The following is a 27522-nucleotide window of genomic DNA, read 5'->3' on the forward strand; positions in this document are numbered from 1 at the left end:
TCCGCCTCGCTAAAATGCCTCTGATTAAAGTGTGGGGTGGAAGAAGAGGGAAGGGAAGGGAGACCCCTCCCCATGCGTTGTGCATGGCTTTACATGCAGCAGTACCATGCTAGAGGTCTCCACCGAGCTGCAGAAACAGGAACTCGCCGCCTAGGAAGGTTCCTCTTTCTTTTGTGCATCTCTCAGATATCCCGGTGCAAAAAAAAAAACCACTCACCACCCCTGCAGTCTCCAGACTCCCAGTTAATCCATACAAAACCGCCCCTTCGGCCTGTCGGACTGGGAGCAGAGGGAAGGGAAGGGACGCCTGCCACGTCTTAACCCCCCCTTCCTCCCCCCCGCGTCTCCCCCTTACAAGGGCAGATGGATGATGGAGACGGACAGCGAGGGTGATGCAAGAGCAGAGCGAGCGTTTGGAGCCTGGTACCAGCTGTAGCAGTCCCCAGGACAGCTGCATTGTCCCAGCTCTGCATCAGCGGGCAATACTGGCCAATCTCAGCCCTGCCGCCCGGCCCCCGGTCCCTACCCGCCTCCGCAAGCAGAGCTTCGATCCGCTGGAGTGTATCCCGCCCCCAGTTAGTCCTTAATCGCCCCTGCTCTCGCTGCAGCAGTAGCCCCTTCACGCTCCCAGCCTCTCGTGGGTTTACGGCTGTAGGGGTTTTGGGGTTTTGTTTTTTGGGGTTTGGTTTTTAATTCTGCGTGTCCTTCTGGGCTGCGGGTGCTAAATGCTGAGCGCTGACAGGATGGAGGAGTTTCCAAGTGAGGAAGAGGAGCCCTGGTACGATCAGCAAGACCTGGAGCAGGGTAAGAAAAGGTTTGAACCCATAGCCGAGCCAGGGGGGGAACCTTTGGGAAGTGCAGAGTGCAGACATGCTGCAGAGGGGATAATGAGCGGGGAGCAAATCCTCTTTCTAGGGGGAAAACAGTCTGTTCCCCACCACCCACACACACACCCCCATTTTGAAATCTCATCAACTCTGGTGCCTATCAGATACCAGATGGAAATCTAAATGTAACCGCAGGTATTTAATAGTTCATGGGAAAAGCCAATGTAAAGTTCAAACCCTGGGTATAGTGAGAGAGTCAAATACTGCTCTGTTACACTGATATCAATCTGGTGGAACACCATGCACTTCAGTGGAGTTATACCGGTGTCAAATTGGCAAGGGCAGAATCCAGGCCAGAAAGTTAAAAAACCTAGAGAGACTGTTTAAACTTTAGAGAGATTAGATTAAATTAGAGAGAGTCAGGAGAGGCAGTTCAAACAAAAATCAGAAATGACTTTTCCCAAATTGAGGACATATGGCAAATTTTCCAAAAGCTCCTGCAAGATTTAGGACCCTACATGCAATAGGACTTAGGCTCCTTAGCCATGTAGGCACTTTTGAAGATTTTACTCATCTGCCTCAAAGGCAGCAGAGAACCGGTGAAGAGGAGAAATAGCAAGTTAAAAAAAAATTATGACTATTCACTTGTGAAGTTTTGTTTTAAAGCAACAGTCTGTATTCATAATTCCACCTCGACATTTGCATTTGTTCCATATAGTTTTAATCCTAAAGACTGGGGGGGGGGGTGTTAGTCGCATTGTGTGTTTGGTGGTTGTTGTTTTTTGCTTATCTTCATATTTTGAGTCAAACTTCAGTAAATAAATGACTGGAAAAACTGCTCTCCCATTTCAGACCAAAGGCCCATGAATTAACTTAACCGACTATCTATGCTCAATGAAAATCAATGACACTAAAATAAGGTCACCAGTGTAATGTTTTGTATTATATGCATAGATTTGAGGTTTTTAAACAGTGAACGGCAAATAAATAGTTGATACGGTTGTCCAGCTGCATGTGTATCGCTAGTCAGTCATAACTACAGTAGATGGTGTTGTGATCTAAAGTTTTCACAACTTCAGCTGGAGGGCAGGGGCTGAGGAATTAATGAAGACAGAGCCCTCCAAATCAGTTTCCAACTCCGCTTTCTCAGCTGCTGGAAGAGAAATATCGCTGCATAGCAGAACCTGTTTCACAAGATATGATGCCTGAACTAAACTGGGACCTGGGTGGCCCAGACTAGTCAACTAAATAAACACTATGAGTTCTTGAATATCCAGGATTCACTTAGTTGGGGGCTTCTTCCCATAGCTCCTAAGGGACCTAGGCCCTGCTATGGAACAGAGATGCACACCAAAAAACAAAAATTAGTGTAGGAAGCTTAGAACAATGAGGGGCTTGTTTATTTTAGCCTTGTAACTAGTCTGTTTCATGAGTCAGCATTTCTAATGTAAAACATTTACAACACTAAAAGAATCTTAAAACCAGGTCAGATTCACATCTCCATCACTCTGGTGTAATCCAGAGTAACTCCACTGACTCCAGATTTACACCCACATAACTGAGATCAGAATCCAGCCCTCAGTTTTTAGGAGATGGAAGAAAACAATGTTCATTTGAAGGGTTTGCGGTCTTCTATGAAAGTGGGGGCTATATACAAATATTTATATCTAAGCTAACTCTGAAGGGGAGTCAGAGAAGCCTTTAACTGAAATCAGTGAAATGGTACTGCAGGGTAATTACAACAGTAATTAATCTGTATGATGCACAAAGCTCTTCAATAAGGACACTGCTATTACAGCATTTTTGTTACAGCCTAATAATGTATGGTCAAATCTTCAATGACAATGTGCTGGTCATGGTGCTGTTAGTTCTTAGGAGGTGGCAGAGTGGAAGGGGAATAATTCAAGATAGAGTGAGATTATTAGGCATTATGCATTACTAAGAAGATCAAAATGCCAACGGCCCAGGGGTCATGGAGAAAAGGCAGTGCGTGGCAGACAGTGAGATGATAAAAGGATATTCTACAAGACCATTTATTTGGGCAAGGGATGGGAGGGCGAAAGGCAAACTAGTGCCAGGAGAGTGGAGGAGGTTTGGATGAACCCATTGGTTGCTGGGACTTTATCATGATTTAGCAGTGCCATCAAATATTTATTACATTTATGCCCAAAACTGTTTGCTAAGCAACGGGCAGCTTAACTGGGAGCTCTCGGATGCTTATGTTTATTAACTACTTGGGTACCGGTAAGTGTGGAGCGTAAATCACAACTCCAGCGCTGCTCTAAGCACCTGCTTCTTTCCCAATATGCCCTATGGAGCCTTCAGCACTTTAAAAATGTTGCTGAAATCATCTATTTTTAAGAGAAAATAAAACCCCAATCATTTTCTTTCTGAAGCACCCTCGTAATTGCTAATTATCCACCAGGCGCCATGGGGGTGCTAACATATAAGAAGATTCAGTCTCTACCCCGAAAGAGCTTGTAGTATGTTCATACACAGACAAAACAGTTCTGATGCATGATTTAGCTGATTTCACTGCAGAATGGTCTACGGTGCTGTACTAAGGTCACCATCTCCCCTAGAGGTGCAGATTCAAATTCCAGCCCTGAAATCTGACAGCTTGTAAAGTCAAGCAAGGAGATGGACCAGAGGATCTAATTGGACTGTTTCACGCCTATGATTTGTCTCTGGAGATGCCTTTGTGATTTTTAAACAAACAACAACAAAACAAACAAAAAAGGCTATTCTGACACAATTAAAACAATGCTACTGATTTCTGGGTTGTGCTTCACCAATTCAAGCAACGCTTCCTTCCACATTGTTTTAACACAAACGACATTCCATAGGAGGATACATGCAGTTTGAGCTCAGTTTAGCTACAGCATCATGTTCCATGGCCTGGGGAAAGGCCTATTGGGGCAGGTGTCTTGTGACTTTAAGAAAGGAATAAAACAGTAAAGTATTGACAGTAAAGTCATGGAGAAAGGGGACAATGAGCCCTCCCGAGCAGCTGGAAAAGGATGATGTGGTTAAAGTGACCTCATGCTCCATGGAATGCCCATGCTGAGAGAGCTCCAGGGAGTGAGGATGAGCTGGAATTAGAAAACCCAACCTGGAGAGAATAAGGGACACCTTTTCCGTTCATTAAAACAGCATTTGCACTAAAAACAAACAAATGAACGCATTTAAAGTAAATTGCACTTGGATTCAAACTAAATGGACACCGAATCCAACAGCTTTTTCTACTCCTCTCCCAGAGTTCCTTTATCTTCCTTCTACAAATCTCCCAAATAAGTCCTTCTCTCTGTCATCCCTCTCCCTAGTCCTCAGAGTCCTGCAGCTCCCCTCAATGGACTCCTTGGTCATTCTCTTAGATCTACAGCCAAAAAGCACACAGTGCAGTTCAGGAAGAAGGCTGCAAAGGTGACATTTGCACTCCCCTGATCCTGGGCCAGATCCCCCTACTGTCAATCAGAACAGCCTGGAAGCTGCTCCAAGTTACATCAGCTGCTAACAGTTTCAAGAGGCTAACACAGCAACACGGGGCTTGAGAGAAGTTGAAGGAAGCCCTGGTCATAATCCCTTTCCCTCAGACACCTCTTCATGCTGGCAGCAGGGACGGGGGTAGCATAGAAACCACTAAGCGAGATCTCTGCCACTCTACATTCCCCTACATTGGTGCGATCCTTCCGTGGCCAGTTTTGCAGACTGTGCCGTTCTGCACCAGTAGTGTGGTGCAAAGCAGCCTCACTACAATGCAGAATCTGGGCCTTGCAGCTTCAGCATCCCTGAGATCTCCAGGCCTAAGTATCCTGCCTTATTCCTCCCCTGGGCATTTGTATTGCTTATTACATTACATACTCAGAATGAAAATTACACAAGGTGCTGAGCACTCACAGCTCCCATTGTCTTACAGAGTTGAAGGTGCAGAGTCACAAGCGTTCAGCACCTCTAAAGATCAGGTCCTATGTGTTGCCATGGACCCAAAAACATCATGGATGTGTAGCAGGATTAGAGTCTGCATTAACTAACAACCACAGCCCCTGGTGTGCCTAGGAGACCCAACCCCCAGTTTTCTATCATAGTCTACATTAAAACATGGTGGTCCATAAAGCTGCAACTACCAATCAGTTCATCCAGGAACGAACTAATCACTGCACTGGGGTGCACAGAACATCCCAAGTTCCATCCCTCCTGATGCAACAACCCTGGCTGCACAGCTTTGGAGAGAAGTCACAATGATCGCCTGACCTCCTGGATTACAGTGGTGGTTTCCTCCAAAGCTGCACAGTTGGAAGGACCCAGGATCTTTTATATTTATTTATGAGTGTGACACTGAATGTGTCTTTGGGTAATGGAAAGTTTTCGGTGACTAATTGCTGAGCCACTTGGAAATCAGATGCTTAAAACAACAAGCACAGCACAGCAGACCGGATGGCCAGATAAGATGTGGAAAAGGGAGCATATTTAGCTCTGCATCTCAGCTAGGGAAGAATTGAGATTCTCTGAATCTGAAAAGTTCCCGGTATAAAAATCCCCAAATCAGCTGTAAAAAGCAGGACAGTTGGGAGTAGGAGGATCCCACATAGAATCTGTTTAGGAATCTCCTTTCATAATCCCACATAGAAGCTCCTTTCAACACCATCTGTTAAAATTCAGACTCATATTTCCAGATGTGGGAGACAGTTGAATTAGAAGAGAGGAAAACCAGATGAATTCTCTGTGTCTCCAGCCCAGCTGACCAGAGGTATTTCTCCTTGGCTAGGCTGTGCCTGGAGGATTTGCTGTATGAATGCTAAAGGACATTCCAGCCATAGCAGGCCACATTATTGCTGGGTCTAGGAAAGTCAGAGCCTAAGAGCAACCGACCATTTAGAAACAGCCCAGTCAGTCTGATGCACCATTCTCCCATGGACATGACTTCGGTTCTTCATACTTTTCCTCAGTACCAGACAGAGTTGGCTGGTGACAGGGAGATGGATTTTATCCAGCAGACTGAGGGGGAAACCACTCAGAGCGAGAAGGGAAAAGGCCCAATCTTGCTCCCACTAAGGCGATGGGAGCTTCCAGGTTGACTTTCCACATGAGGGCCTGATCCCCCACCACCTAAGTTAGAAACAAGGCAACCCAGCCCAGAAAACCTAGTTCTAATTACAATATTTAATTAATATTTAACAAATTATTAGTGTTAAGATGGGGGCTCAATCCTGCTAAGTGCTGAGTTCTCATCAGTGATCAGACCCTTTACATATAATGGGACAGTTCTGTTTAACATGTTCTGCTGTGCACACTTCCCTCGCGCATTTTCAGAGGCCACCAGCCTCCATTGCTACCAGAGTGTTAAATGAAGAAGGGCAGGGGGAAGCAAGCTCCCCCGTCTCCCTGTGGAAGCCCCTAAGCATACATTTCTTTCTGACCAGTGGGACTTAATGCCGCTTTGTGACTGCAAGGAATGCATCTTTCTGATAGAGCTATGCTGCCCTTTAGACACACTCTACAACCCAGGGCTTTAAGGCAACGTGCAGTAGCAATGTGCAGTCTCTTCTCAAACCCAAGCAACCTGCTGGGCTTAGCTGCAAAGCTGGTGTTATATTTGCTCTTTCATCCGTGCACCCCATTGCCTGGAAAATGTTCTGGAGGAGAACGAGCTCAGGGCCTCAAATTTCTGATCTTTGCACCTAGTGCAGTTGTGTGGGGGTTTTTTTGTTTTGTTTTTTAAAGTGAATTTAAAGTTTTTGTAAAAGGTGCTGGACGATAGCCCTAGAGACTGAATTACTCTGTGTATCTACGCAATAGGTCAGCTCCCCTAATGGTATAAATCAGCACTCTTCCACTGACTTCAGTGAAGCTATATTGATTTGCACCAGTCAGGGATCTCACCCGCAGGGTACAGGATGGCCACTAACAGTGCAAGCTTCCCCTATACAGCCCTGCTAACGTGCCTCGTCCTAGGAGCGAGAGGGTTCAGTCTCCAGGCCCATTCAGTCATCTCTGACCTCTCTCTGCCATTTATGACAATATTGTTATTGTAGGTGTCATGTGGTGCTGTTACACATAGTCTTCCAAGTTAGTTTTCTAAGTATGCAAGCAAATGTTCAGTCCTGGGAAGACATGCTTGGTTGTTGTTAGACCCTTGCATAACTTCAAGCTATGTAGAGGTAGTGGTCCTTGGAGGTAGAGTTTGTGCAAGCAGCAGAGGAATTTGCTCTATGCCTTGGGCTCTGGTTAGAGTCAGTTCTTGAGGCAGAGCTGCTCCCTGGGCACTGGTGTTGGGCAGAGACTCCTGAAAGAAGGTATTGCCCCGCATGTTGTTTGTGTCAACCTCTGTTCTAGGACTGGGAAGCCAAACAGCAAGGCCCAGACATCTGCCACCACAAGGGACAAAAATATTGGAAGAAGGGGCAACAATATTTTTATTTATGTGGATGCTTGTCTCAGAGTAGCAGGGCTAGCTGCACTTCAGACCCCTTCTGTAGTCTCAGTGCACCCCTTCAGGTTTCTGGCCTTGTACTTTCACCTCTCACAGAGTGAAATCCCAGGATCCTCCTGCTCCTAGACTGGGTGCTTAACTACAGTAACCTATGTACCAACCATGATTACTTAACATGTCTGACTAGACTTGGGCGCCTCTGGTTCTTCCCTTTGGGAGCTGTGACTAGCAGTGAATAGAGACCCAAAACAGCATTCTCAAAACAAAGTATTGTTTAATCTTAACTGTAGAAACATGGCACAACATAAGGGAAAAGGATTTTTAAAGCAACCAAAGATCTCCACACAGCTCTCTTACCTGGAGTCTTTGGCAGGCTTAACTTTTCCCAGGTTTCTGTTTGAGACCCACTTCTCATCAGCAACTACCCCCTTCCTGATAGAGAACTTTTTACCCCTAAACAGTCCTTTGTCCCAATTTTCCTGGGCTTGGATCCTCCCTGTGGTTACAAGCAGGGACCCCTTGCCCGCACTCTTGATGAACTGGTCCATTGAACTCAGCAGGGCATCAAAGGTGACACTTCAAAGTGTCTGGCTCTAGCATTGTCCCTGGGGGGTGGAAATGGGTGGCTATCTGAAGCCATTGTCCTCCTTCCTGCATATGTGCAGCCAACCTCTTCTTGAATTAACCCCTTGTATTCACACTACAACCCCTTCTTACAACAGTCAGACTTGACCCAAGGAAGCGCTCTGTGTAGCTCAAAAGCTTGTCTGTCTCACCAACAGATGTTGGTCCAATAAAAGATACGACCTCCCACACCTTGTCTCCCAATATCCTGGGGCTGACACAGCTACAACAAGACTGCATAGAACAGTCCGACAAACATATAGAATTCATTCATTATTACAGGCAGCTCCAAATCCATCACAGCTTGTCCACCAAGAACTGGACTGAGATCACTCATTCATTTCATGTAGGTCACTCAATCGCCTCCAGTTGATAATGACTTTCTGATACTAATTGCTAGGCTGTATTTGAACTAACAATCTAGAGCAGTGGTTTTCAACCTGTGGTCGGAGGCCATAGACTATGTCTAAGGCGTCTGCGAAAGGTTGTCGTTACCACAGAACAGTGGTTTTCAACCTGTGATCTACAGACCTCGGTGGGATGAGGGGGTGTCTACAGACTACGTCTAAGATTTCCAGAGCGGTATGCACCTCCATTCAAATTGTTTAGGGGTCCACAAATAAAAAAAAAGGTTGAAAACTATTGATCTGGAGGCAAATGGCTTTATAGCCTATTTGCTACCCCTGAAACAATTTATGCTAGAAGGATTGTGCATGGCCTGAGTTGGGAGGTATAGATTCAACTGTGGGTAAGGGTCCCTCAAGCCCAGGCAAAAGAGGGAGAGATTCTGGCCTTACACCCCCTGTATTATCTTTTCCTCTACTGGCCACTGACTGTAGCTTTGGACTAATGGGACTTCTAGACATTGAATATGTGGCTGTGAAAAGACAGAGAACAAAGGAGATAAATGACAGGCAAGAATGTGGTGAGGATGTGTGCACTGTTTCTTTAAAACTAAAGCAAGAAGCCAGGCAGGAGGGGTACTAAGGGAAATTCTAGGCAGATGCTTTCTGGTATAGCAGAGAGAGAAGGTAAAGTAGGGATAATTCTGTTTTCCTTATTCTTCTGTTAAAGTTCTTTGTTCAGTGCTAAAAGAAAGTGACTCTTTCTATACACTGTCATCCCATGACAGAGCACACGAGGCAATCGGAGGCAGAAGTGCTGGTAGGTAGGTGGCTTCCAAGGTTGCCACATCCGAAGGACTGCTGCTGGAATAGCGTGGGTATCAGTGTGGTCACTCATCAAGAGGCCAGCCACTAACTGCTCTGCATCCATTGTCCCCTCCTGCAAGAATGCTGCTCAGAGGCTTGGAGCCAACTCTTGCTGATTAAATGGAAGGCAAGGACAATAGGGCTGGTGGTGATGGCCCGGGAGAGCCGGAAGCACTGAAAGACATCAAATCAATGTAATACGAAGTAGAAGGGAAGGAAGAACGTGCAAGACCCTTGCATAGACAGCCAGAGGCACGAGTACAACATTAGGGGCATGAATCTCCTTTAAAACCAGTGCAACTCCGTTGGCTTCCTGACTTACACCAATGTAAGGGAGAGGAGAATCAGACTGTCACCGGGTGGCTGGCCCCAGTAAATGAAGCCAGTCCAGCTCCCTGTGCCAGAGCAGGTGGTTCCATTTGACCAGTTAAGAGGGTGGGGCAGCACTTGGGGGCGCCAGAAGGTCAGGGAGTCAGAGCAGACTGGTTCAGTCAGGAAGGGCAGGTGAGAGCTGCCAGAGAGCAGGGGAGTGTAGGAGTCCCAGAGTGAGACATAAAGTGGTTTTTGGCTGGCATCCGCAAGCCCACGAGCCAGGGCTGGAGAGGGCAAAAGGCAGGGGAGCAGCAGAGGTGCTAACCCTCGGTCATCTCCGGGGACGGACAGCTGGACCCATAGGAACGATGAGAGGGCCAGGGGGAGTGAGGGACACTCCCCTGGAAAGGATGCTCCCAGAAAAGCGGTTGTGGGGGCTCCTACTGGGAAGAGCAGGGCTGCGCTCCACTTTGAAGGGCTAGGGAGGCTGTGCTAGTCTAGGGACAGGAAAAGACAGACAGAGTTGGGGCTGTACTGGGGGGCGGTGAGAGGCGCCACGGCTCGCCCTGGAGGGCAGCAGTGTGGTGAGGGACAACAGGGCTGTATTTGATGCTGGGGAATACCGGACTGTGGTTGTGGGGATTTTGTTATGATTTATATGCACAGGGGCCATTTGCCCTAAGAAAGACTGTTGGATTATTTCTGGGGACACCTAGGCAGGTGCACTTGTCACATGGCAGCTTGCCACAGGAAGGTGCTCCAGGCCAGGCCACCTTCTGACGCAGACCCTTAGCAGTTTACATGGAGGTGTTTCTCCCTGAAGAATTTGTCAATGGGCAGGAAATCTTATCAGCTGATCTGGCTAGGGAAGCTTCTTCTCCTTTCACTGTAGAGCTGCCTGGAGGACACTGCACAGGAAAGTTTCAGCACCCTCTTATCTCCTGGGCAGCTGAGGGTTTTATTTCTTTATGAAAGGTTTATAATAGGGGCCCGATAACGAAGAGTCAAAGTGACCAATCACTGAGCCACTTTGAAACCACTGTGCCTAAAAGACAAACACAGGCGAGAGGCTGTGACAAAGTAGATGTTTAGACAAGAGGTGGAGAATGGCACAGAACGACACTGCTCCCATTGGAATCAGTGGCAAAACACAGGGTGCCTTCTGCGGGAGCAGGATTAGGCCCACTGGGTTTATATACGTGTGTGCACACAGGCACTCACAAAAAGAGAGAGAAAATTCCTGTGATAGGTTAGTTCCAAAGTGACCCCTGCCGGGAAAGTCTACATCTGTGACCATTCAGAGGGGAATTTCTCCATGGGGTAGAGAGTAAATGGAGGGAATAGGTAGAAGAGAAGCTAATGGAGGGACAAAAGAAGCTATTTCTCTGATCCATTAGCAAAAGGAGAGAGATGGGGAAGAGGGAAGGAATATAAAGAAGGTGGGTTAGATTGCAAGAGAGTGAGCAACAGATGCTGGAAAAATTGGAGAGGGCAGATTTACTCAAGCGGCCACAGCGAGATGCAAATTATACTTCCCTGAGCCAGCCTTGCCCCTGTGCCCTGGGAGGGTAGGTTGGGGTTTTCCACTCGGTGGATGATGGCAGCTTAGGGTCTGTCTGCACTACAAGAATTAGAGCAGTAGCTACACCCTCACAGCGTAGACTGAGCGACAGAAGGGGTTTTCCCATTGCTGTTGTAAATCCACCCTGGGGGGCATAGGCCGGCTTAACGATGTCTCTCGGGGTGGTGAATTGTTCACAGCCCTGAGCAAAGGAGCTAGGACAACCCAAGTTTTAGATGTAGACCAGGCCTTAGTTTGTGGCTGAGGCTCCACAGTAGCCTGTCACACACAAGCTCTGAAGCACCTGGCATTGGCCACTGTCGGAAGACAGGATATTGGGCTAGATGGACCATTGGTCTGGCCCAGCATGGCCGTTCTTATGTTCAGGCCCCTGATTCAGCACATGTCCCCGCTGCCCAAGCCATGCTCCAACCCCAGCCAGCTGCTCACTTTGTGAGCTGCACTGGCTCCCACTCCTGGCGAAGGGGAGGCTGCAGCAGGAATGCACCAGCACTACCTCTCCCTCTGTGGATTTTCCACTGCCAACAGCCTCTGCCATTGGGCTGGGGGATAGCAGAATCCAACCCAGAGGCTACACAACAGGGTATGAGGGAGTGAAGGAAGTGAGGCCAAGAAAGGACAAAGAAAAGGAATGACAAAAGCAAGAAAAAGTCCCAGCAAATCTCATTAGATCAGCAATGACATCCATATGCATCAGGGTTGTTCATGATCATTATAACCCATTTGAGATGAAGGAAGGAAATCAGGGGGAGTTGGCTCTGCCTCTGGTGGATTTAATGACTAGAGCTGGTCAGAACACTTCCATTTTGCAGAGACTTATCAGTTCCTACGAGGTTTTTGTTGGTGGGGGGAGGAGGAAGACTGTGTGTGCATGCCTGCAACCTGGTAGTTACGGTGATCTGGGATGAAAAACTCTGCTCTAAATCAGGCAGAGAAAGGATTTCATCCTGGATCTGATTCACCCAGGACACGGACACGGACACACACACCCCTTCCCAAATCAAAAAGCTTTGGGTTTGATCCAAAAAAACCCAAAAACCCAGAAATTTTTGCAGACACCAAGTGTTTTGGTGTCATTCCAATGCAAAACTAAACCAAATCTCAAAACCTGCCATGGAACAGAACATCCTCAAGCCATGCCCTTCTCCTGGCACTACTCCACCTGTCTCTGCCATCCCTGCCTCAGTTTTTTGGCTTTGAACTGTGCCAGACTGCACCGCACATTACACCTATTTAAGAAGCGATTCCCCAGGGCGAGCACACCTGAATCACCCTCCCCTACAAGAGCTTTATCCACCCTACTACCCACACTGCAGATTATTCAGCATCTTGCAGGTTGCTGTCAGCTGGAGCCTGTTCTCTCTGTACACTGGTGAGTTCCATTGTTAAGGTTTCTTGGGAGCTCTAAGCTGTTCACGTACAGACTCACTGCATCGCCTGCGGTGGAGCAGCAACCATGATAATACAATATGCAAAGCCTCACTGGAGTGGATCCCCACTGCAATAGGCCCAGAATGTACAACCCCCCACTAACATATTGGGGCAGATCCCCAGTTGCTGTAAATCAGGGTAGTTCTACTTAATCAGATTTAAAATTATAAAGACACTTATCCAAGGCTCTTGGGGCCCTAACATTGTTAATTATACAGTAAACACAATTAAATTCAATCTCATCAGCATTCAAATCATCTGTGCCAACTACCACCTTCAGCAACTAGGTTGCAGACCCTCAGCCTTCTCCAGAGACATTCTCAAGCAGGTGCCTTTTGCTGCGGGCCTGGAAAAAAATCACCAACTTTGGCCTATTTCAGACCAAGGTGGGGAGCAAATTCCGGAGTCCCAGAGCCCTCCCTGCCAGATGTTCCCTCTCCCTTATAGCTAGAGGATCCAACTCAAGTGCCCTAGCTGACTGTAGCTGTGGACACATGGCACAGAGAGAAAGCCAATACCAGGTCATAGGGCCTTACACTCCACCTGGAGACCAATGAGTGCCCTTAAATCAGTGGAGCGACACCAGTTTACACCAGCTGAGGATCTGGGCCTTTGATCCCTGTTGTAAATGGCTAGACTTCAGCATAATTCCATGATGGATGAATCTGGCTCATTACAACAAGCAGTGGGGGGGTTGGGGCTGGGGGTGGGGGGGGTGGGGAGGGGAGGGGAGTTAAAGCTGTCAAGCACCTGCTCCTCCCTTTGGCTTCCATTAGAATTGCAGGTGACTAGCCCCTTTGAAAAATCAGGAACTTATTATGCAGGGGCTGCTTTTTGTAGCCTACATAGCTCAATTATCTAAATGTAAAAAGAGAAAAAAAATATCAGAACTACCTGCTCTGTATGACACGATCATATCCTCCTGCATAAGGCCATATTAATAAGGAACCCGGCACAGTTAAAGGATCACAATTCTAGCAGCAGGGAGTAGGCAAAACATCTCTACGCAACATCAGACCCCAAATCCCCCAAACAAACCAATGTCTTGTCAGATGGTGAAGGAAAATACCCCTCGGGGTTGGCCTCTGCACCAGAGTCCGTGTTCCATAGACTCGGCCCAGAGGGTGGGGGGCTACAGTGACATTAAGTCACCCTTGTGCCCTCTCTATTGGTGGTTGCCGTATGCAGGCTGATGCAGCACCTAATGTAAAGCACAGTAGCCAAGAGATGCTCAATTCTATTTAATGGTAACCCTTATATGCCGGTGATGCATGCGTCTTTGGCTATGCCAGGATACCTGTCAGAAAGAGCCACCTGGGAATGCCCCGGACATACAGTCTGATCCACCACCCATTGAAGTCAGTGGAAAGACTCCCATTGCCTGCAGGAGGCTCACAGGGGGTTTTCCCCATGAGGCGTAAGGCCAGCAGAATACCTCTACACTGTCCTCTCTTTCAGATCCCAGGGTAGGGGTACCCTAAGCATTTGGCCAGATCTGTCCTGGGCTGCTGCAATAGCCTTGGAGTAGTTTTAACTTATCCTGGAGACTGGAACATTCCCCCGGCTGCCTCCTGAATCCAAGGGGGTGCAGACTAAAAAGGCAGCAGTGAGCTACCTCTGTTTCCTGCCCTGAGTTCAGCTTAGCAGCCCCTCAGAATCAGAGCCCTTCTCCCTTGCCCAGTCCCTCCACTCATCAAGCCCTGGCCTTCTCTCTGCCACTCCACACAACCTGATCATTGTTAATGCCAGAGCTTTCTCCTCTGCAGCTCTCGGCATCTGCAATAACCTTCCTGCATCTCCCAACCCCAGAGCAAAGCACACCTTCCCTCCCAGGGCTCTTATATCTGTAGAATAGCCTTGGCTACTAATGCCTATTTAACTCTGTAGCTGTATCACCTAGTTCTCTGGTAGGGGCCTAAGGAGGCCCTGAAGAATGAAGCTGTGCTGCATGAACTGCAGTGGCCATGTCAGAGCCCACTACCGAGGGCGAGCGGCAAGAGAGCCTTACGCTTGGTCTACACTTCACCGGTTTGTCAACTAAAGTCAGTCTTGTCTGAAATGCTCCTCCCGCCGATGTAACTCCCCTGCTCTGTCGACATCATAAAAGCACCTCAATGAGCCGCGCAGGGCTTATGTTGGTGTACTTAGGGTGAGTTCTTCGCATCGGCTGTTGGCTGGAGCCGTGAAACTGACAAGAAAGCGGACACCCGGTCTCTGCTTCAAGGCGGGCTGCCACCCAGGCTCCAGGCTTAGGCTGCCGCTCGGGCTTCCCAGTCAGAGCCCTGCTGCCCTTGGGGTCCTGACTCCCTGCTGGAAGCACAGCAGCTGACTGGACTCCTGATGCAGATCTCTCCTCCGAAGGCAAGAAGCCCCGGGCCGCTTCCCCTCTACTCCTGGCTGGGAACGTGGAGGTGAGAAGCCTGGGGGGCATCTGGGCTCCTGGTGGGGAGCTGCACGGACACCCACACTGCCCCTCTTCAGTCGATGGAGGCGCTCCTGGTGAGGATGTGCACCTCCAACAGAAGGAGGGTAACATGGACATCGGCCATAGCAGTAATTAATGTGGTGGCTGTAAGTCGACTTAACATAGGTCGACTTATCTTTGTAGTGTAGACATAGCCTTAGTTTGTATCTGGATTGTTGCACCATAATTTCACACTTGCTGAAGGGGTGAGTTCTCGCACGCTGTGTGGAGAAGGGGAGTGGAGGTAGGTTTCAGTATAACAGCTAAATCAAGGAGATGTACACAACTGTTCTACTAAATCCTTGTGTAACACTAACCACCCCCTGAATGATCTGTGGACAAAAATACAACAGGCAGCTAGTTTCCAAGGTCTCACTAGCTAAGAAAAAGGGAATGGGGCATCTGAGTCCTGCTGAGCAGGAGACAAGCTTGGCCATAGGTCCAGCTGGGACCTGTGTGAAGGAAGATATTAGGGAGCTGCCTCCAGCTCCCCGCCTGCCCATGCACATCCATGTGCCAACAATAGATCTTAGAGGGAGGGAAGAGCCAAACAAGAGACCAGCTGAAGTGGATGAGAGGAGACCCAGATGTGAGAAGAACTAGAGACGAGGCAATATGGTCAGTGGCACTGCGGCTGGTGGATGTGTGTATGGTCCCTGGATGAGCGGAGGACTATAGAGTTGAGTCAGGTTACAAGTACCAGGGCAGATGATCCTCCTCTTTCCTGCCTTGTGTCTCTTGGCCCCTTACCCATTCTCTTTAAAAACAAAACCAAAAAAATGGGGGGAGGGGACAGTTTTCCACCTCTGAGCTGTAGAATCTCTTTATACATCTCCCCAGACACTGCCTGTTTTCTAGTTCAATTATTGCTGACAGGGGCCTTTAAATTATGATGCAGGATCCTGTGAGGCCTAATCCATTTAACTCAACCCCAGCTGATTAAATTGGATGCCATATGGTGGGAAAGAGCTGATGTAATCCCGCACAGAGCGGGAGTCTCTTGCCTCATTGCCTGGAGCGCAGCGTGGACTCTTCTCTCAAGGTTTCTCTGTGCTGGGGATGCCTTCCTTGCCAGCCAGATCAGGCTGGACAGGAGGAGATTTGTGACATGTCTATGATTGGCAAAAATAGATGATCTGGCGAGGGATGGGGGATTGTCAATGGAAAATGCGGTTAACCACAAACCAAGCAGCTGAAGGAGAAGCAATTCTCTCCAGCCCAGCTGGAGTCTAACATACCATTCCCCCGTCTCTGTCAGGCGCTCAGTCCCCTGAGAGCACTTTGGAAATTGGGAGCTGTTCCGTGGCTAAAGGAAGGTGAAGGTCGTCTACGTACCAGTAGTTGTGCCGATATATTGATTACATTCATTCCAATGATTGCAGCCCTCAGACCCGGTCACTCGGATAATCGTTAAAAGGTCAGATCTCAGACTAACCCCCACAGTACAGACCATGGCTGGAGAGCAGATTCTCAAGGAAAAGGATGTAACTGCCAGCCAACCAGTACAGGACAAGATCCAGAGAGCTAGCCCTATCTATAATTTGAGGTCTCCCAGCACAACCAGCCAAGGTGCATCGCCATTCGCCACATGCACACAATCACTCTTCCCATATAAGCTCCATTATGTCTACAGCTAAAATCAGAAACTGCCAGAACTGATTAGTAATAATAAAAAAATACCTTGCACCATCAGTGGAGCATCATTCCTCTGAAGATCCCCTAACAAGTGGTAGATATAATCCCCACTTTGCAGAGCGGGAATCTGAGAGGTTAAGTGACTTTCCCTAAGTCATATGGCAAGTCAGTGGCAGAGGTGGAAATACAACCCAGGAGTCCTGACTCCCAGGCCATGTCTTCACTACAAAATTATGTCGACCTAACTTACGTTGGCACACAGTCACTGCAGTTATTAAATCGCTTACGTATGCGCACGCTTGGCTCCTTGTGTTGGCGGTGCGCGTCCCTCACCAGGAACACTAGTATCGATTGTATTGTCAGCGTGGAGCATTGTGGGATGGCTCCTGAAAGCCAGCAACAGTGAACTTAAGCAATGCAGCATCTACGCTGACACTGCGTCGACTTAATTATGTTGACTGTGACTCTACGCCACTCAGGGAGGTGGGCGTTACTAAATTGGCGTAGAGAGGTACTTACGTCGATGGGAGCCAAATGTAAGTGAAGACAGTTCTGCAACGCATGGCAGCTTACATTCACCTAACCACATAGTGTGGACCAGACCTTCGTCCCCTGCTGTAACAATTAAATATCACTGCCTCCTAATCAACTGCCAAGTCAAATTAACCTCTGGAAGAAGCTGCAAATGCTTTAGGCTACAGCATAGCTATCCTGAAATTCATCCTACATTTGGTTATTTAGGGGCCAGAGTGGGTGTTGTAGCCTGTTGGGTCTACATTTTCAAGGTTTTCTCTTCAACCATGAGGGTTAGCAATTCACTTTTTTTTTTAAAAGCTGAAAGTCTCACATAATCACGTGACTCCAGGAGCTGGGGCTTTAAGGAAAAACACCAATTATTGTGAGACTCACAGAAATATTGTGAGAGTTGGCAACACTGTGTTACCAGGCTGAAAGGCAAAGGGCTTGTTTTTATTTACCACGGGGAGGCTGCGGGGGCAGGGGGAAGAACAGTGAGCATGTGCAGAGTTACCAGCCCGATTTGGGGAACTCAGCAGATGCCAGTGAGAAAACTCACTGCCCTGATTGTACCATATTAGACGCAGCCTCGCCAGCACATCTAAATCCCGTGGAAGCTGGGTGCAGTTCCATAAGAGCTAATCACAGGGAAGGCATTTGGAACAAGAACTCGCTAATTCCATTGTGAAAGCTGAGGCCTAAGAGTGTGGGGGGGAGAGCAAGAGGGGCTCTGGTCTCTCCGTCCTACCACGGTAACAGACTCCAGCAGTGATCACCCAGAGGGGCTGCTCATTAAAGTGCAGTGACAGCAAGCCAGAGAGGGTGGGATTCAATCAGTGCCAGCACTGTCCCCTCTGCATCCCGCCAGGGTCAGGAGGGATAATTGAGACAGCTACCCCTGCTGCTCTCCCAGTGACTAGGTGAGAAAGGCTCGCCTGGAAAGACAGGCAGATTCAGGAGCTAGCCAAGTGTCTGAACTGCATGCCTAGAGGATGAAGAACTTGGGAACCAGTTCAATGGCCAAATGCCAATTTGCCCTCCAGGCAGCCATTCCACACTGCAGCCTCCGATGCCCAGTGGTTTGAGCATTGGTCTGCTAAACCCAGGGTTGTGAGTTCAATCCTTGAGGGGGCCATTTAGGGATCTGGGGCAAAAATTGGGGATTGGTCCTACTTTGAGCAGGGGGTTGGACTAGATGACCTCCTGAGGTCCCTTCCAGCCCTGATATGCCATGGTTCCAGGGAGCCCCAGTCTCAGCAATTTGTACCTTTTACTTTTCAGACCTGCACTTGGCAGCCGAACTGGGGAAGACATTGCTGGAGCGTAACAAGGAGCTGGAGGATTCACTGCAACAGATGTATGCAACCAATGAGGAGCAAGTGCAGGAGATAGAGGTACAGATGCTGCCGAAGCCCAGGATAACTCCCTACTGCTGCTGCCACATCTGAGGGGCTCAGCTGTGAGAAAGCAGGGGACATTTTAGCTGCCTCACTGTAGCCAATGGGAGCTGCTAGGCTGTTAAGAGAGTGGAGGGATGTGCTGAGGGGGAGAGGAGTTAAAGCCACATATGGAAGGGATTGAACCAGTGGTGGATTAAGTCTTAATAGAGCAGATCAGCCAGTCTGGGCTCCACACTCGGAGGGTCCCTCTGCCCCCCCCCAATTGGGAGCCTCTGTTTTGGTTGGATTTAGGTCATGTTCACCCTTATTCTGTTCCTAAACCAGACCCCAAACCAACTTCTGTTCAGAACAGAAGAAAGGGTGCGATCATTCCAGTGCATCCCTGCCTGATTCCAGTTATTAGTGACCGTGTTTAGTAGCCAACTGAGCATGGAGCCCCACCGTGCTAGGCGCTGCACTCATGCAGAATAAGAGACTGTCCCTTCCACAAAGACAAGACGGATGCAGGGCAGGGAAAAGGGAGAGGACACACAAGAGCAAACAATGCAATTGCTGCAAATCTCACGTTGTGGGAAAATAAATGAATAGATTCCACAGTCCTTCACCCCACCCCACCGGCAGAGAGGAGCATTTTAATAGCAGCCTCTTTCTAAATGGTTGGCAGCACATCACTGTTCTTTGGCCAGCAGAGGACATTGCAGACACTCAGAGAATAGCGTTTGGGAGACAGGGTTAGAGTGAGGGTAACATGGTTCCTTTAGGCAGATGAACCAAAAACCTGAACTTCCCTGGAAGTCAGTGGACAGTGAGGGATCTCAGTACCTTGCAGGATCAAGTCCCCTTGATGACAAAGTGAAAAGGGAGGTGGTTCAGGGATGGACTTTGTGCACAAGCACAGGTCTTGGATCGCCTCACATTTAATGGACTTCTGAATTTTTTGCAGTACCTGACGAAACAGCTGGAGATGTTGCGCCAGATGAACGAACAGCATGCTAAGGTCTATGAGCAGCTGGATCTCACAGCACGGGACCTGGAGCTGGCTAATCAGAAGCTTGTGCTGGAGAGCAAGACATCCCAGCAGAAGATACAATGGTAATGCTCCCCATTGCTTGTGCTGGATTCCTTAGGTCAGCGATCTGATTGATAGCCAAGGGACCAGGGTGTGGTAAGGTGCTTTGCCTTGTAGGGCAGATGACTGGCAGTCCTGAACAAGAACAGATGAGTCTGTTCGGAAAACACCTGGAGTTCCCCCATTCCCTGAACTACAGGATCAGAGGCATGTCAAGAAGCTCTAGAGGAGAATAATGCCCACCAGTCAGTACCAGGATACTAGTTTCACCTCTAGAGCAGCCCAGACTAGGATATTTCCTGCCAGCTAACACCAGTTTATCAATAACATTTTCCCTTCTAAAAGGAGACCCTGACCAAGGTGAGTCCTTGTGAGCACCAGATTGTTACACTTGTACAACACAATATCTTTTTTAAATGGCTATACAAGCAGAAAGATTTAGTGTCACAGATCTACATACTGTTTTACAAACTGCATTCACAACTGGTGTAGAAACCACCCCGGCCAGTCTCTGCATTTTATTTCTTTGGGAGAAAGAGAAGAAGGAATAAACTCGCTTTCATCCTACTTTAATCTTTTAAATGCTGAGATATTCTAGGATTGAGCAAATTCCTAGGAGGTTATTGATCTAGTCAATTGATTCAAGAATAGAATCCCCAATTATTGCACTCCTCTGCCTCCTCCTCCTCTACACATATGCACCCCTCATCTAAATCAAGAGTGAAAACAGTCAGGCAGAATTCATCACAGTTAGAAGTGCACCCACAATTTCCCCCGTCTAGGACTTTGGTGTACACAAAGAATGCAGGGTCTGCCCTCAAAGGAGTGCACTCTTCCCCTACTGTGGGAGGAGATTGTTAAACAAGACCTTCGGCAGATGGGCGCCTAAACTTCCTTGTTGCCTCACCTCACCTCTATTTCTCTCTGACCCTGGCAGCCTGACGGAGACCATCGAGGGGCTTCAGAACCAAGTGGAGGAGCTGCAGAAACAGGTGGAGGAGCTGCGGAGCTTAGAGCAGCTGCGCATACGGCGGGAGAAAAGGGAGAGGCGCCGAACCATTCATACCTTCCCCTGCCTCAAGGAGCTGTGCTTGAGCCCCAGGTATCACCATGAAGCAAGGAGAGGGAAAGGCAGGTGCGGAGACTATGGGAATATCATCAAGGTCCTGGGAATCAGCAAATACGCCTTTGCCTTAATTACCCTGGATTGTATGTGGAAAGCGTTTCCCATTAAAACTGGCATTTCTGCTGAGGGGAAGGGGAAAACCAGCAGCACGAGATGGAGGCAGGTTTCATTCCTACCTACCCCAGTCCATTAGAGTAGCACAAGTCAGGGAACACTGTGGGTTTGACTCAAAAAGAGGAGCAATATTAACACAGGATTTGCCATTTACCATCAGTTTAGCATCTCACCTCTGCAAGGGAGCCCAATACGTGATGCTTGAGAAAAAGGTGAGCCCCACCCACAGCTAATGCACACAGTTGTACAGTTCTGTAGTTGGTAGGGTTCCTTCCTGGTCATATATTTGCTGATGCCTTGAATCATGAGATTGATTACCCCTTTGCGGGGGCTCATATAGCCTCTTATGAAATGGAGCTGCACCGGGGCAAGGAAAGAAGGTGCCCAGCCCAAGTGGGAGTGGTTCTACCTTTCTCATGCACGCTGCTTCCTGAGTGCTGTAGGGAAACACATGTTAGGCAGCAGGGCTGCATCTACATCTAAAAAGCTGTAGCCTGTATTCCCCCACTGTGATTCTCCCACCACTGTCTAGTGCGTAGAAGGGCGAGGCCTCACCCCGACAGGCTCCTAGTGGGGCAGCTAGCATAGCCAGCACCTCCCTATCAACTGCACCCAGACAGATGACGTAGAGGTGTGTGAAATCCTGCATCCTCTCCTGCTGCCACAGCTATAGTAGAGCAGCCATGTTTTTTGCACGCATATTACTGCTATTTATTTGTATTGTAGTAGCACCCAGGAGCCCAAGTAATGAACCAGGCCCCTATTGTGCTGGGTGCTGTACAAACACATATGTTATTGTTCATCCCACCCTGTCTAAAATCCAGCCACAGTATTAATTCATTGACCTCCTAGGGACATTTCTTGCTCAGCTTCCTACATGATGGAAACTTCTCTAAATAGAGAATCAATAAACCTGCTATCCTATAGGAAAGTATTGCACTGCCATGGGATACAAATGCACAGCCTTCTACTGGAGCAATGAAGGGGATGTTACAAGGGCATAATCTACCTCCAGGCAAAGTCTACTCAATATCTATGTGGTTGTTTTCCCACCATGCCCCTGTCATGCTTTACCAACATTGCCTCACTGCACAGTTTGGCTTTTAAATTTGCATTTGGGTTTTGCAGGTCACTCTGACCTACAGTAATTAGGAAATCTGTTCAATACCCCCCATCACCATCCAAGGCCTAGAGGGGAAGGGATGGTATTTTATCCTTTCCAATCTGTTCTAACTCAGGTGTTTATTGGGGTGGAGAAGAAAAACAGATTTCCTGACCGCAATGGGGGAGAATATTTCATGTGGTTTCCATGCCACAGAAGCACTGAAAGAGGGGTTACTCCAGCAAGAGGCTTTTTCCATTACCCTCATTTTATAAACCTCCTCCTACTCTTTCTGGAGAGCTGGCACTTCCTAGACACAGAACAGCACAATCAAGTTTTGTTTGTTTGTTTTTCAGGGAGGGGTGAAGCTCAGAGGCTGCAACACACATTCCACAATTTTACTACTTTGTTGTTTTCAGAAACACAGTTCTTCAGGGTGGGTTCTCCCACTTTTGTCCTCCCTTTTTTTTTTTGGCTTTGAAAACATTCTTTATTATTGCATTAAGTAAAAGATACCTTAGCCCAGGAAAGCAACAGGCACTGCAAGTCAGTGTATCATACGTAACGAACACAGATTCCTACTAACATTGGAACCACTGCACTTCACTCCTTTGCGGGGCACCAAACATTACTGGTGGCTTTCAGCCTCAAATTGGTGGGCAAAGCCAAATGCCAGATGAGCACAGATTCCACAGCAGCAGCTTACAATGTTAGCCTTTGGCACGGGGGAAGGGGAGATGGGTAGCAGGTTCCTAGTGCTCTAACTTTGTGTATACTTTATTCCCATTATTGCCAATTCCTCCTCTCCCTCCAATCCTAGGTGCCATCAGTGCTTTGCCTTCCTTTCAAACAGAAGGGGTGGGAACGGACTAAGACCCTTCCCTGCTGACTAGGCCAGTGTTGTTCAATCACTACCGGAGAGTGGGAGGTAGGCAAATACTCCAGAAGCAAAATGACTAGCATTTGGCTCATGTCCCCTTCCTTCTCCAGGACAGAAAGTTGATGCAATGAATCTCTACCAGCCCAGGCGGGAAAAATCTCAAGCCCTGTATTTTCAGCCCAAGTTGGTAGTGCCTTGAAGATATTACTATGAAATGGCTGTGAGGGGGCTTGTGGAAAATTAATTTGGCGGCTGTCACTCATGTTGCCAAAAGTGAAGGCCTTATCTGCATGAGAAAAGGTGCACTGGTTTAAACTAACGGAGTGGTTTCGTTTAACCAGCGCAGGAATCGGAATCAGTCACAAAGCCAGCTTAAGTTAAATTGGTATGACTCTCATGTAGACAAGGTCCAAGCATCCAAGTCACAAAAGTGCAGCCCCAACTGGCAATCCTGTCAGCAATCTTAGCAAAGGGACCAGTGACCAAATATGGGTCATGGAGAGTGAACAGTCCTCTCATCTCTACCGATAGTTCTCCAGGACAGAGTGGGGGCACATAGCAGGTGCAGAATGGGGAAGCTAACATGGCCACTGACTGAGCTATACCGAGTCTGTATACAGGGAGACAAGTTCCATCTCCAGTGCTCTTGGTCAGGTAGCATTTCGCCAGATCTGTATAAAACCCAGATCCTTTGCAAAGTAACAGTGATAAGGGAGAAGCTGCCAGCTGCTGAATCCATGATACAGGTTTCCATGTGAAGGGAAAGAATAAAGCAGCCTGGGTAGGGAACTGGAGTAGGACTCAGAAGTCCTGTTCCCATCTCTACTACTGACCTGTATGTCACCTTGCGCAAGTCACTTCCTTTTTGTGTTTCTCCCCTCCTGCTCTTTTGTCTCTCGTATAATTAGATTGTAAACGCTCTGGGGCAGGGACTGGCTTTCATGTGCATGTACAGTACCTGGCACAGTGGAGCCCCAAATCTTGATTGTGGCCTCTAGGCATAACAGTAATACAAACAACAACAAAGCACCCACAAGCCAAATCTCGCTCTGTTATGCCAGTGTGTATCCAGGGTAGCTCCTCCATGGACTTCAGTGAAATTACTGGTTTAACTGAGAGCAGAATTTGGCTCCAGTATCTTTAAGGGACCATTATTTTGTCAATAACTCACTACAGTCTCCCTTTGCCACAGATATGAAGATGCGTTCCAGGTCCACAGCTCTTCAATGGAGCTCAACCAAAACCCTATGGAGAGGGAGAATGAGCGTCTCCAGGCCATGGTGACTTCCCTTAGGTCCCAAGTCAACCAGGAGAAGCAGCGGAAGGAAAGGGTGGAGCGCGAATACACTGCCGTCATCCAGGAGTACTCAGATCTCGAGCAACGGGTGTGCGAGATGGAGAGCTGCAAACTGCGCATCAAGGAGTTGGAGGCCGAGCTCCTGGAGCTACAGCAGATGAAACAAGTCAAGAAGTATCTTCTTAGCAGAGAGGACAACCTGTCTGAAGCCCTTCTGGAGCCATTAAACAATGCCCCCGAAGCAGATTACATTGACCTCGCAGAGGAAGATGGGAGTAAAACTCACAGTGCATCCATGACAGCTTCCCCAAATCACCCTGTCCGGAAAAGCTGCAGCGACACTGCCCTCAATGCCATTGTGGCCAAGGACGCCGTGAGCCGGCATGAAGGCAACTACACACTGCACGCCAACAACGTGCGTAAGCGGGGCATGTCAATCCTGAGGGAGGTGGACGAGCAGTACCACGCCCTGCTGGAGAAGTACGAAGAGCTCCTCAGCAAGTGCCGGCAGCACAAGGACAGCGTGCGCCACACCGGAGTCCAGACCTCCCGCCCCATCTCTCGTGACAGCTCCTTCAGGGACTTCCGGGGAGAGGGTCACGAGCTGGAAGAGCGGAAGACAATAGAGAAGAGCCTTAGCAAACACGTGGAGGCTGTGGACAAGCGGCTGGAACAGAGTCAGCCAGAGTACAAGGCCCTTTTCAAGGAGATCTTCTCACGCATCCAGAAGACGAAAGCCGACATCAACGCCACCAAGGTGAAAAACAAGTCTAGCAAATGAATCCCACTGCCACGGTGTTTCTTTTGCTCCCACATGCAACCTCAACAACCAGCTCTTCTCTTTTGCTCCAGGAAATATTGAGCAGCCCTGCTGCCTTGAGGCCTCTCACTTTGTTTTCTTATATAGGAAGGGGGCCTACGTGGCTCAAAGGCAAGAAAGTGCCATGGAGACTCAAGTCACTTTTTAAAGTTAGTGCTCCAAGCGAACCCAGCTGCCAGGGTTTCTGAACCTGCTGGAAAAGCTGTATATTGTAGTTCTAGATTGTTTCAGAAACTTTACAATGAATTCCTGCATGTGTTGCTACAGCAGCCAGAAATCACAAACACCGGAAACTAACAACTACCCACCCTTTCAGCTTCTCCTCCAGCTACTGTGTTTGATTATCTGCAGGCAAAAGCTTGGATCTCCTGCAGCGTCCTGGAATGGCATGGGTGCAGTGTTACAAAAAAAGCCATCAGAACTTCCAGAGACTGCTTCAGAACACCCAGCCCTTCTCTTTCTCTTTGGTTTACTGCAAAGGACCCACAAGTATACCTGAGACACTTTAGTTTGACCTTTCTGTTCCCCAAAGGGCCGTATGTTCTTCCTATTTAAGCCATTCTCTTTTATCAGTCAGGTTTTTCAGAGATTTACAATGCAAACTCATTGCAACTGGAAAAACTTGAAGAGAAATGTAGAACTGGTTACTGTTATGTCTTCATCAGCCTCCCCGGATGAGTCAGTCTATAGTCTTAGGATTTTAAGCATATAGGATATCCTTCTTTTACACTCCAGGTAATCACAGCCTGGTTGAATTCATCTAATGGTTGAAACTGATGACCAAGGCTTTCCCAGAAGCCAAACAAGAAGTGCTGTTACTGGTTCAGAGAGACACCCCTCATCTCTAGGTTTGGGTATTGGTCCTCTGTGCCTTGCTGTTCAAGAAATATCATTGCCGCTCCTAGCAAACTCGTAAAATATGACTTGTCTGGGTTTGCAAAGACAGATTAGCAGTGACTCACCCGTAGAGGGATAACAACAAAGCACCACATTCTTAAAGTGTTAAGAGCAGTGATTACCAACAACAGTATTTATCACACTGTCCCCAGACCTTCACCGTTAATACTCCTGACTGAGCTGACAGACGCTGAGTTTTCTGCTGACAATAATCCAACTTGGCTGAGCTGCCTTTTCCAAAGGTTGTCACCTGCCATGGAGTTTTAAATATTCCAAATTAATTTGCCAGCATCAGAATCTCTCTACTTTCTTCACATGCCCACCAAGAGATTCAGACAGAGACACACACACACAAAAGGCCTCCCCAGTCTCAGGAATCATCAGTATCTGTTTCTCGGAAACCAAGAGTGGGCCTTGTTTGGTCAGACATTCGTACGTGGAATCTTACAGGGCTCATGAATATATGCAGATAAATAGCATTTCATTAGAGCTTCAGATACACACCCAGAGCGCTCAGCTGCAGGGGAGGATGCTGACAGTTGGTATAAGTTACTGAAGTTATAAATTACTGAACAGTATTCAACATGCACTTAAAGAAACTTTGGGCTGGACTCTGATTTAATTTACATCAGCTTAAATCCCAAAGTCTGTTTTTCTGGAGTTACACTGGTAAAAATGAGATCAGAATCTGGCTTTTGGTTATTTTTTTAGCATAATTTATCTCATTTTCTCCCCTCTCACCCCCCGTCTTATTTTCCAAATTCAGGACCTGACCCCATGAGAAGCCAACTGCCCTCTGCTCCCACTGAAATTAGTGAGGATTGAGGGTGCTCAGCACTTTGCAGAATCGATCTTTCTTTGTCCTTTCTTTTCAAAAGGCTGCCATCATGGCAGTTTGCAAAGGTGCGACCCCCAAACCATCACCACTGCTGCCTCTTAGATTGGCCGGCCAGAGGGGCCCAGTTCTGCAAATACCTTCTCCCAACCTACCCAATGCCAAAAGCTTCTCTCTTGCACCCTTGACATTTTCAGATGGCCAGTGGCCCCAAACTCAGAAGTATTAGGAGCTATACACATGATTGTGGCTATCAGTCTGGTAACAGTATGGAGAACCTTCATGCCTTATTTATAATGGAAAGCAGTTGTCTAAAAAAAAGTAAGTGTCAAGTAGATTTTCTCAGAGAATTCACCATGCTCTTTGTTACCACTGTCATGATACTTGGTGTGTTGATTATTAATGTTCCTTTACTTAAATCTTTATACTAGGGGACTTTTGAACCTATGTCTGTTCTAAAGTCATCTGTTTGTTGCATCAATGTGAAGGGGATCACTATCACTTTCGGTTTCAAACACTGTAAAGTATGAACCAGCATCTCAGTTTAAGTGTACATCAGATAAATATATTTAAAAATGCTTTATTCTCTTCCTAAATAAAAAGAAACCCCAGTATTCTGAAAGCTGAAACTTCCTTTGTGGCTGTTTTTGATTCCAAGAATATCAGGTAGTGTTGTTTCTTTGAACTTCTGGCATGATGTAGGGCAAGAAACTGCTTTAGGCTCTTTGGGAGAAGGTGGAGGGAATGCAGCAGTGTGAATATACAGCTATGGTTATTTATATAACCTACATTTCATGTATCTGGGTAATTATCACCAGCCAAATCATGAAAATGCACCGCCTCATCAATTCTCAACAGTCCGTTAACTTGCAAAATTCTGAATACCCAACACAAATGCTGATTTATTTTTTTATTTATTTAAAAACAGGATCCAGAAAAATGATTCATGC

The 27522-nt window shown here is 47.7% G+C and overlaps 1 protein-coding gene across 2 annotated transcripts; it reads left to right on the top strand.

Annotated features, from left to right (window-relative positions):
* CDR2L (cerebellar degeneration related protein 2 like) lies at positions 1–27201 on the top strand. 2 transcript variants are annotated; one of them, XM_073310653.2, is made up of 5 exons: positions 1–804; positions 18314–18426; positions 19376–19524; positions 20439–20636; positions 23916–27201. In XM_073310653.2, exons 1-5 carry the CDS (start codon positions 726–728, stop codon positions 24799–24801), a joined length of 1425 nt encoding a protein of 474 aa, XP_073166754.1. In that variant the 5' UTR covers positions 1–725; the 3' UTR covers positions 24802–27201. The 2 variants fall into 2 exon arrangements, with proteins under 2 accessions (XP_073166754.1, XP_073166755.1); XM_073310654.2 differs by having other exon boundaries at positions 20439–20603.
* Positions 27202–27522: the final 321 nt, after the last annotated feature.

This window comes from Lepidochelys kempii, chromosome 14 (assembly GCF_965140285.1).
Source record: "Lepidochelys kempii isolate rLepKem1 chromosome 14, rLepKem1.hap1, whole genome shotgun sequence".
NCBI classification, from domain to species: Eukaryota; Metazoa; Chordata; order Testudines; family Cheloniidae; genus Lepidochelys; species Lepidochelys kempii.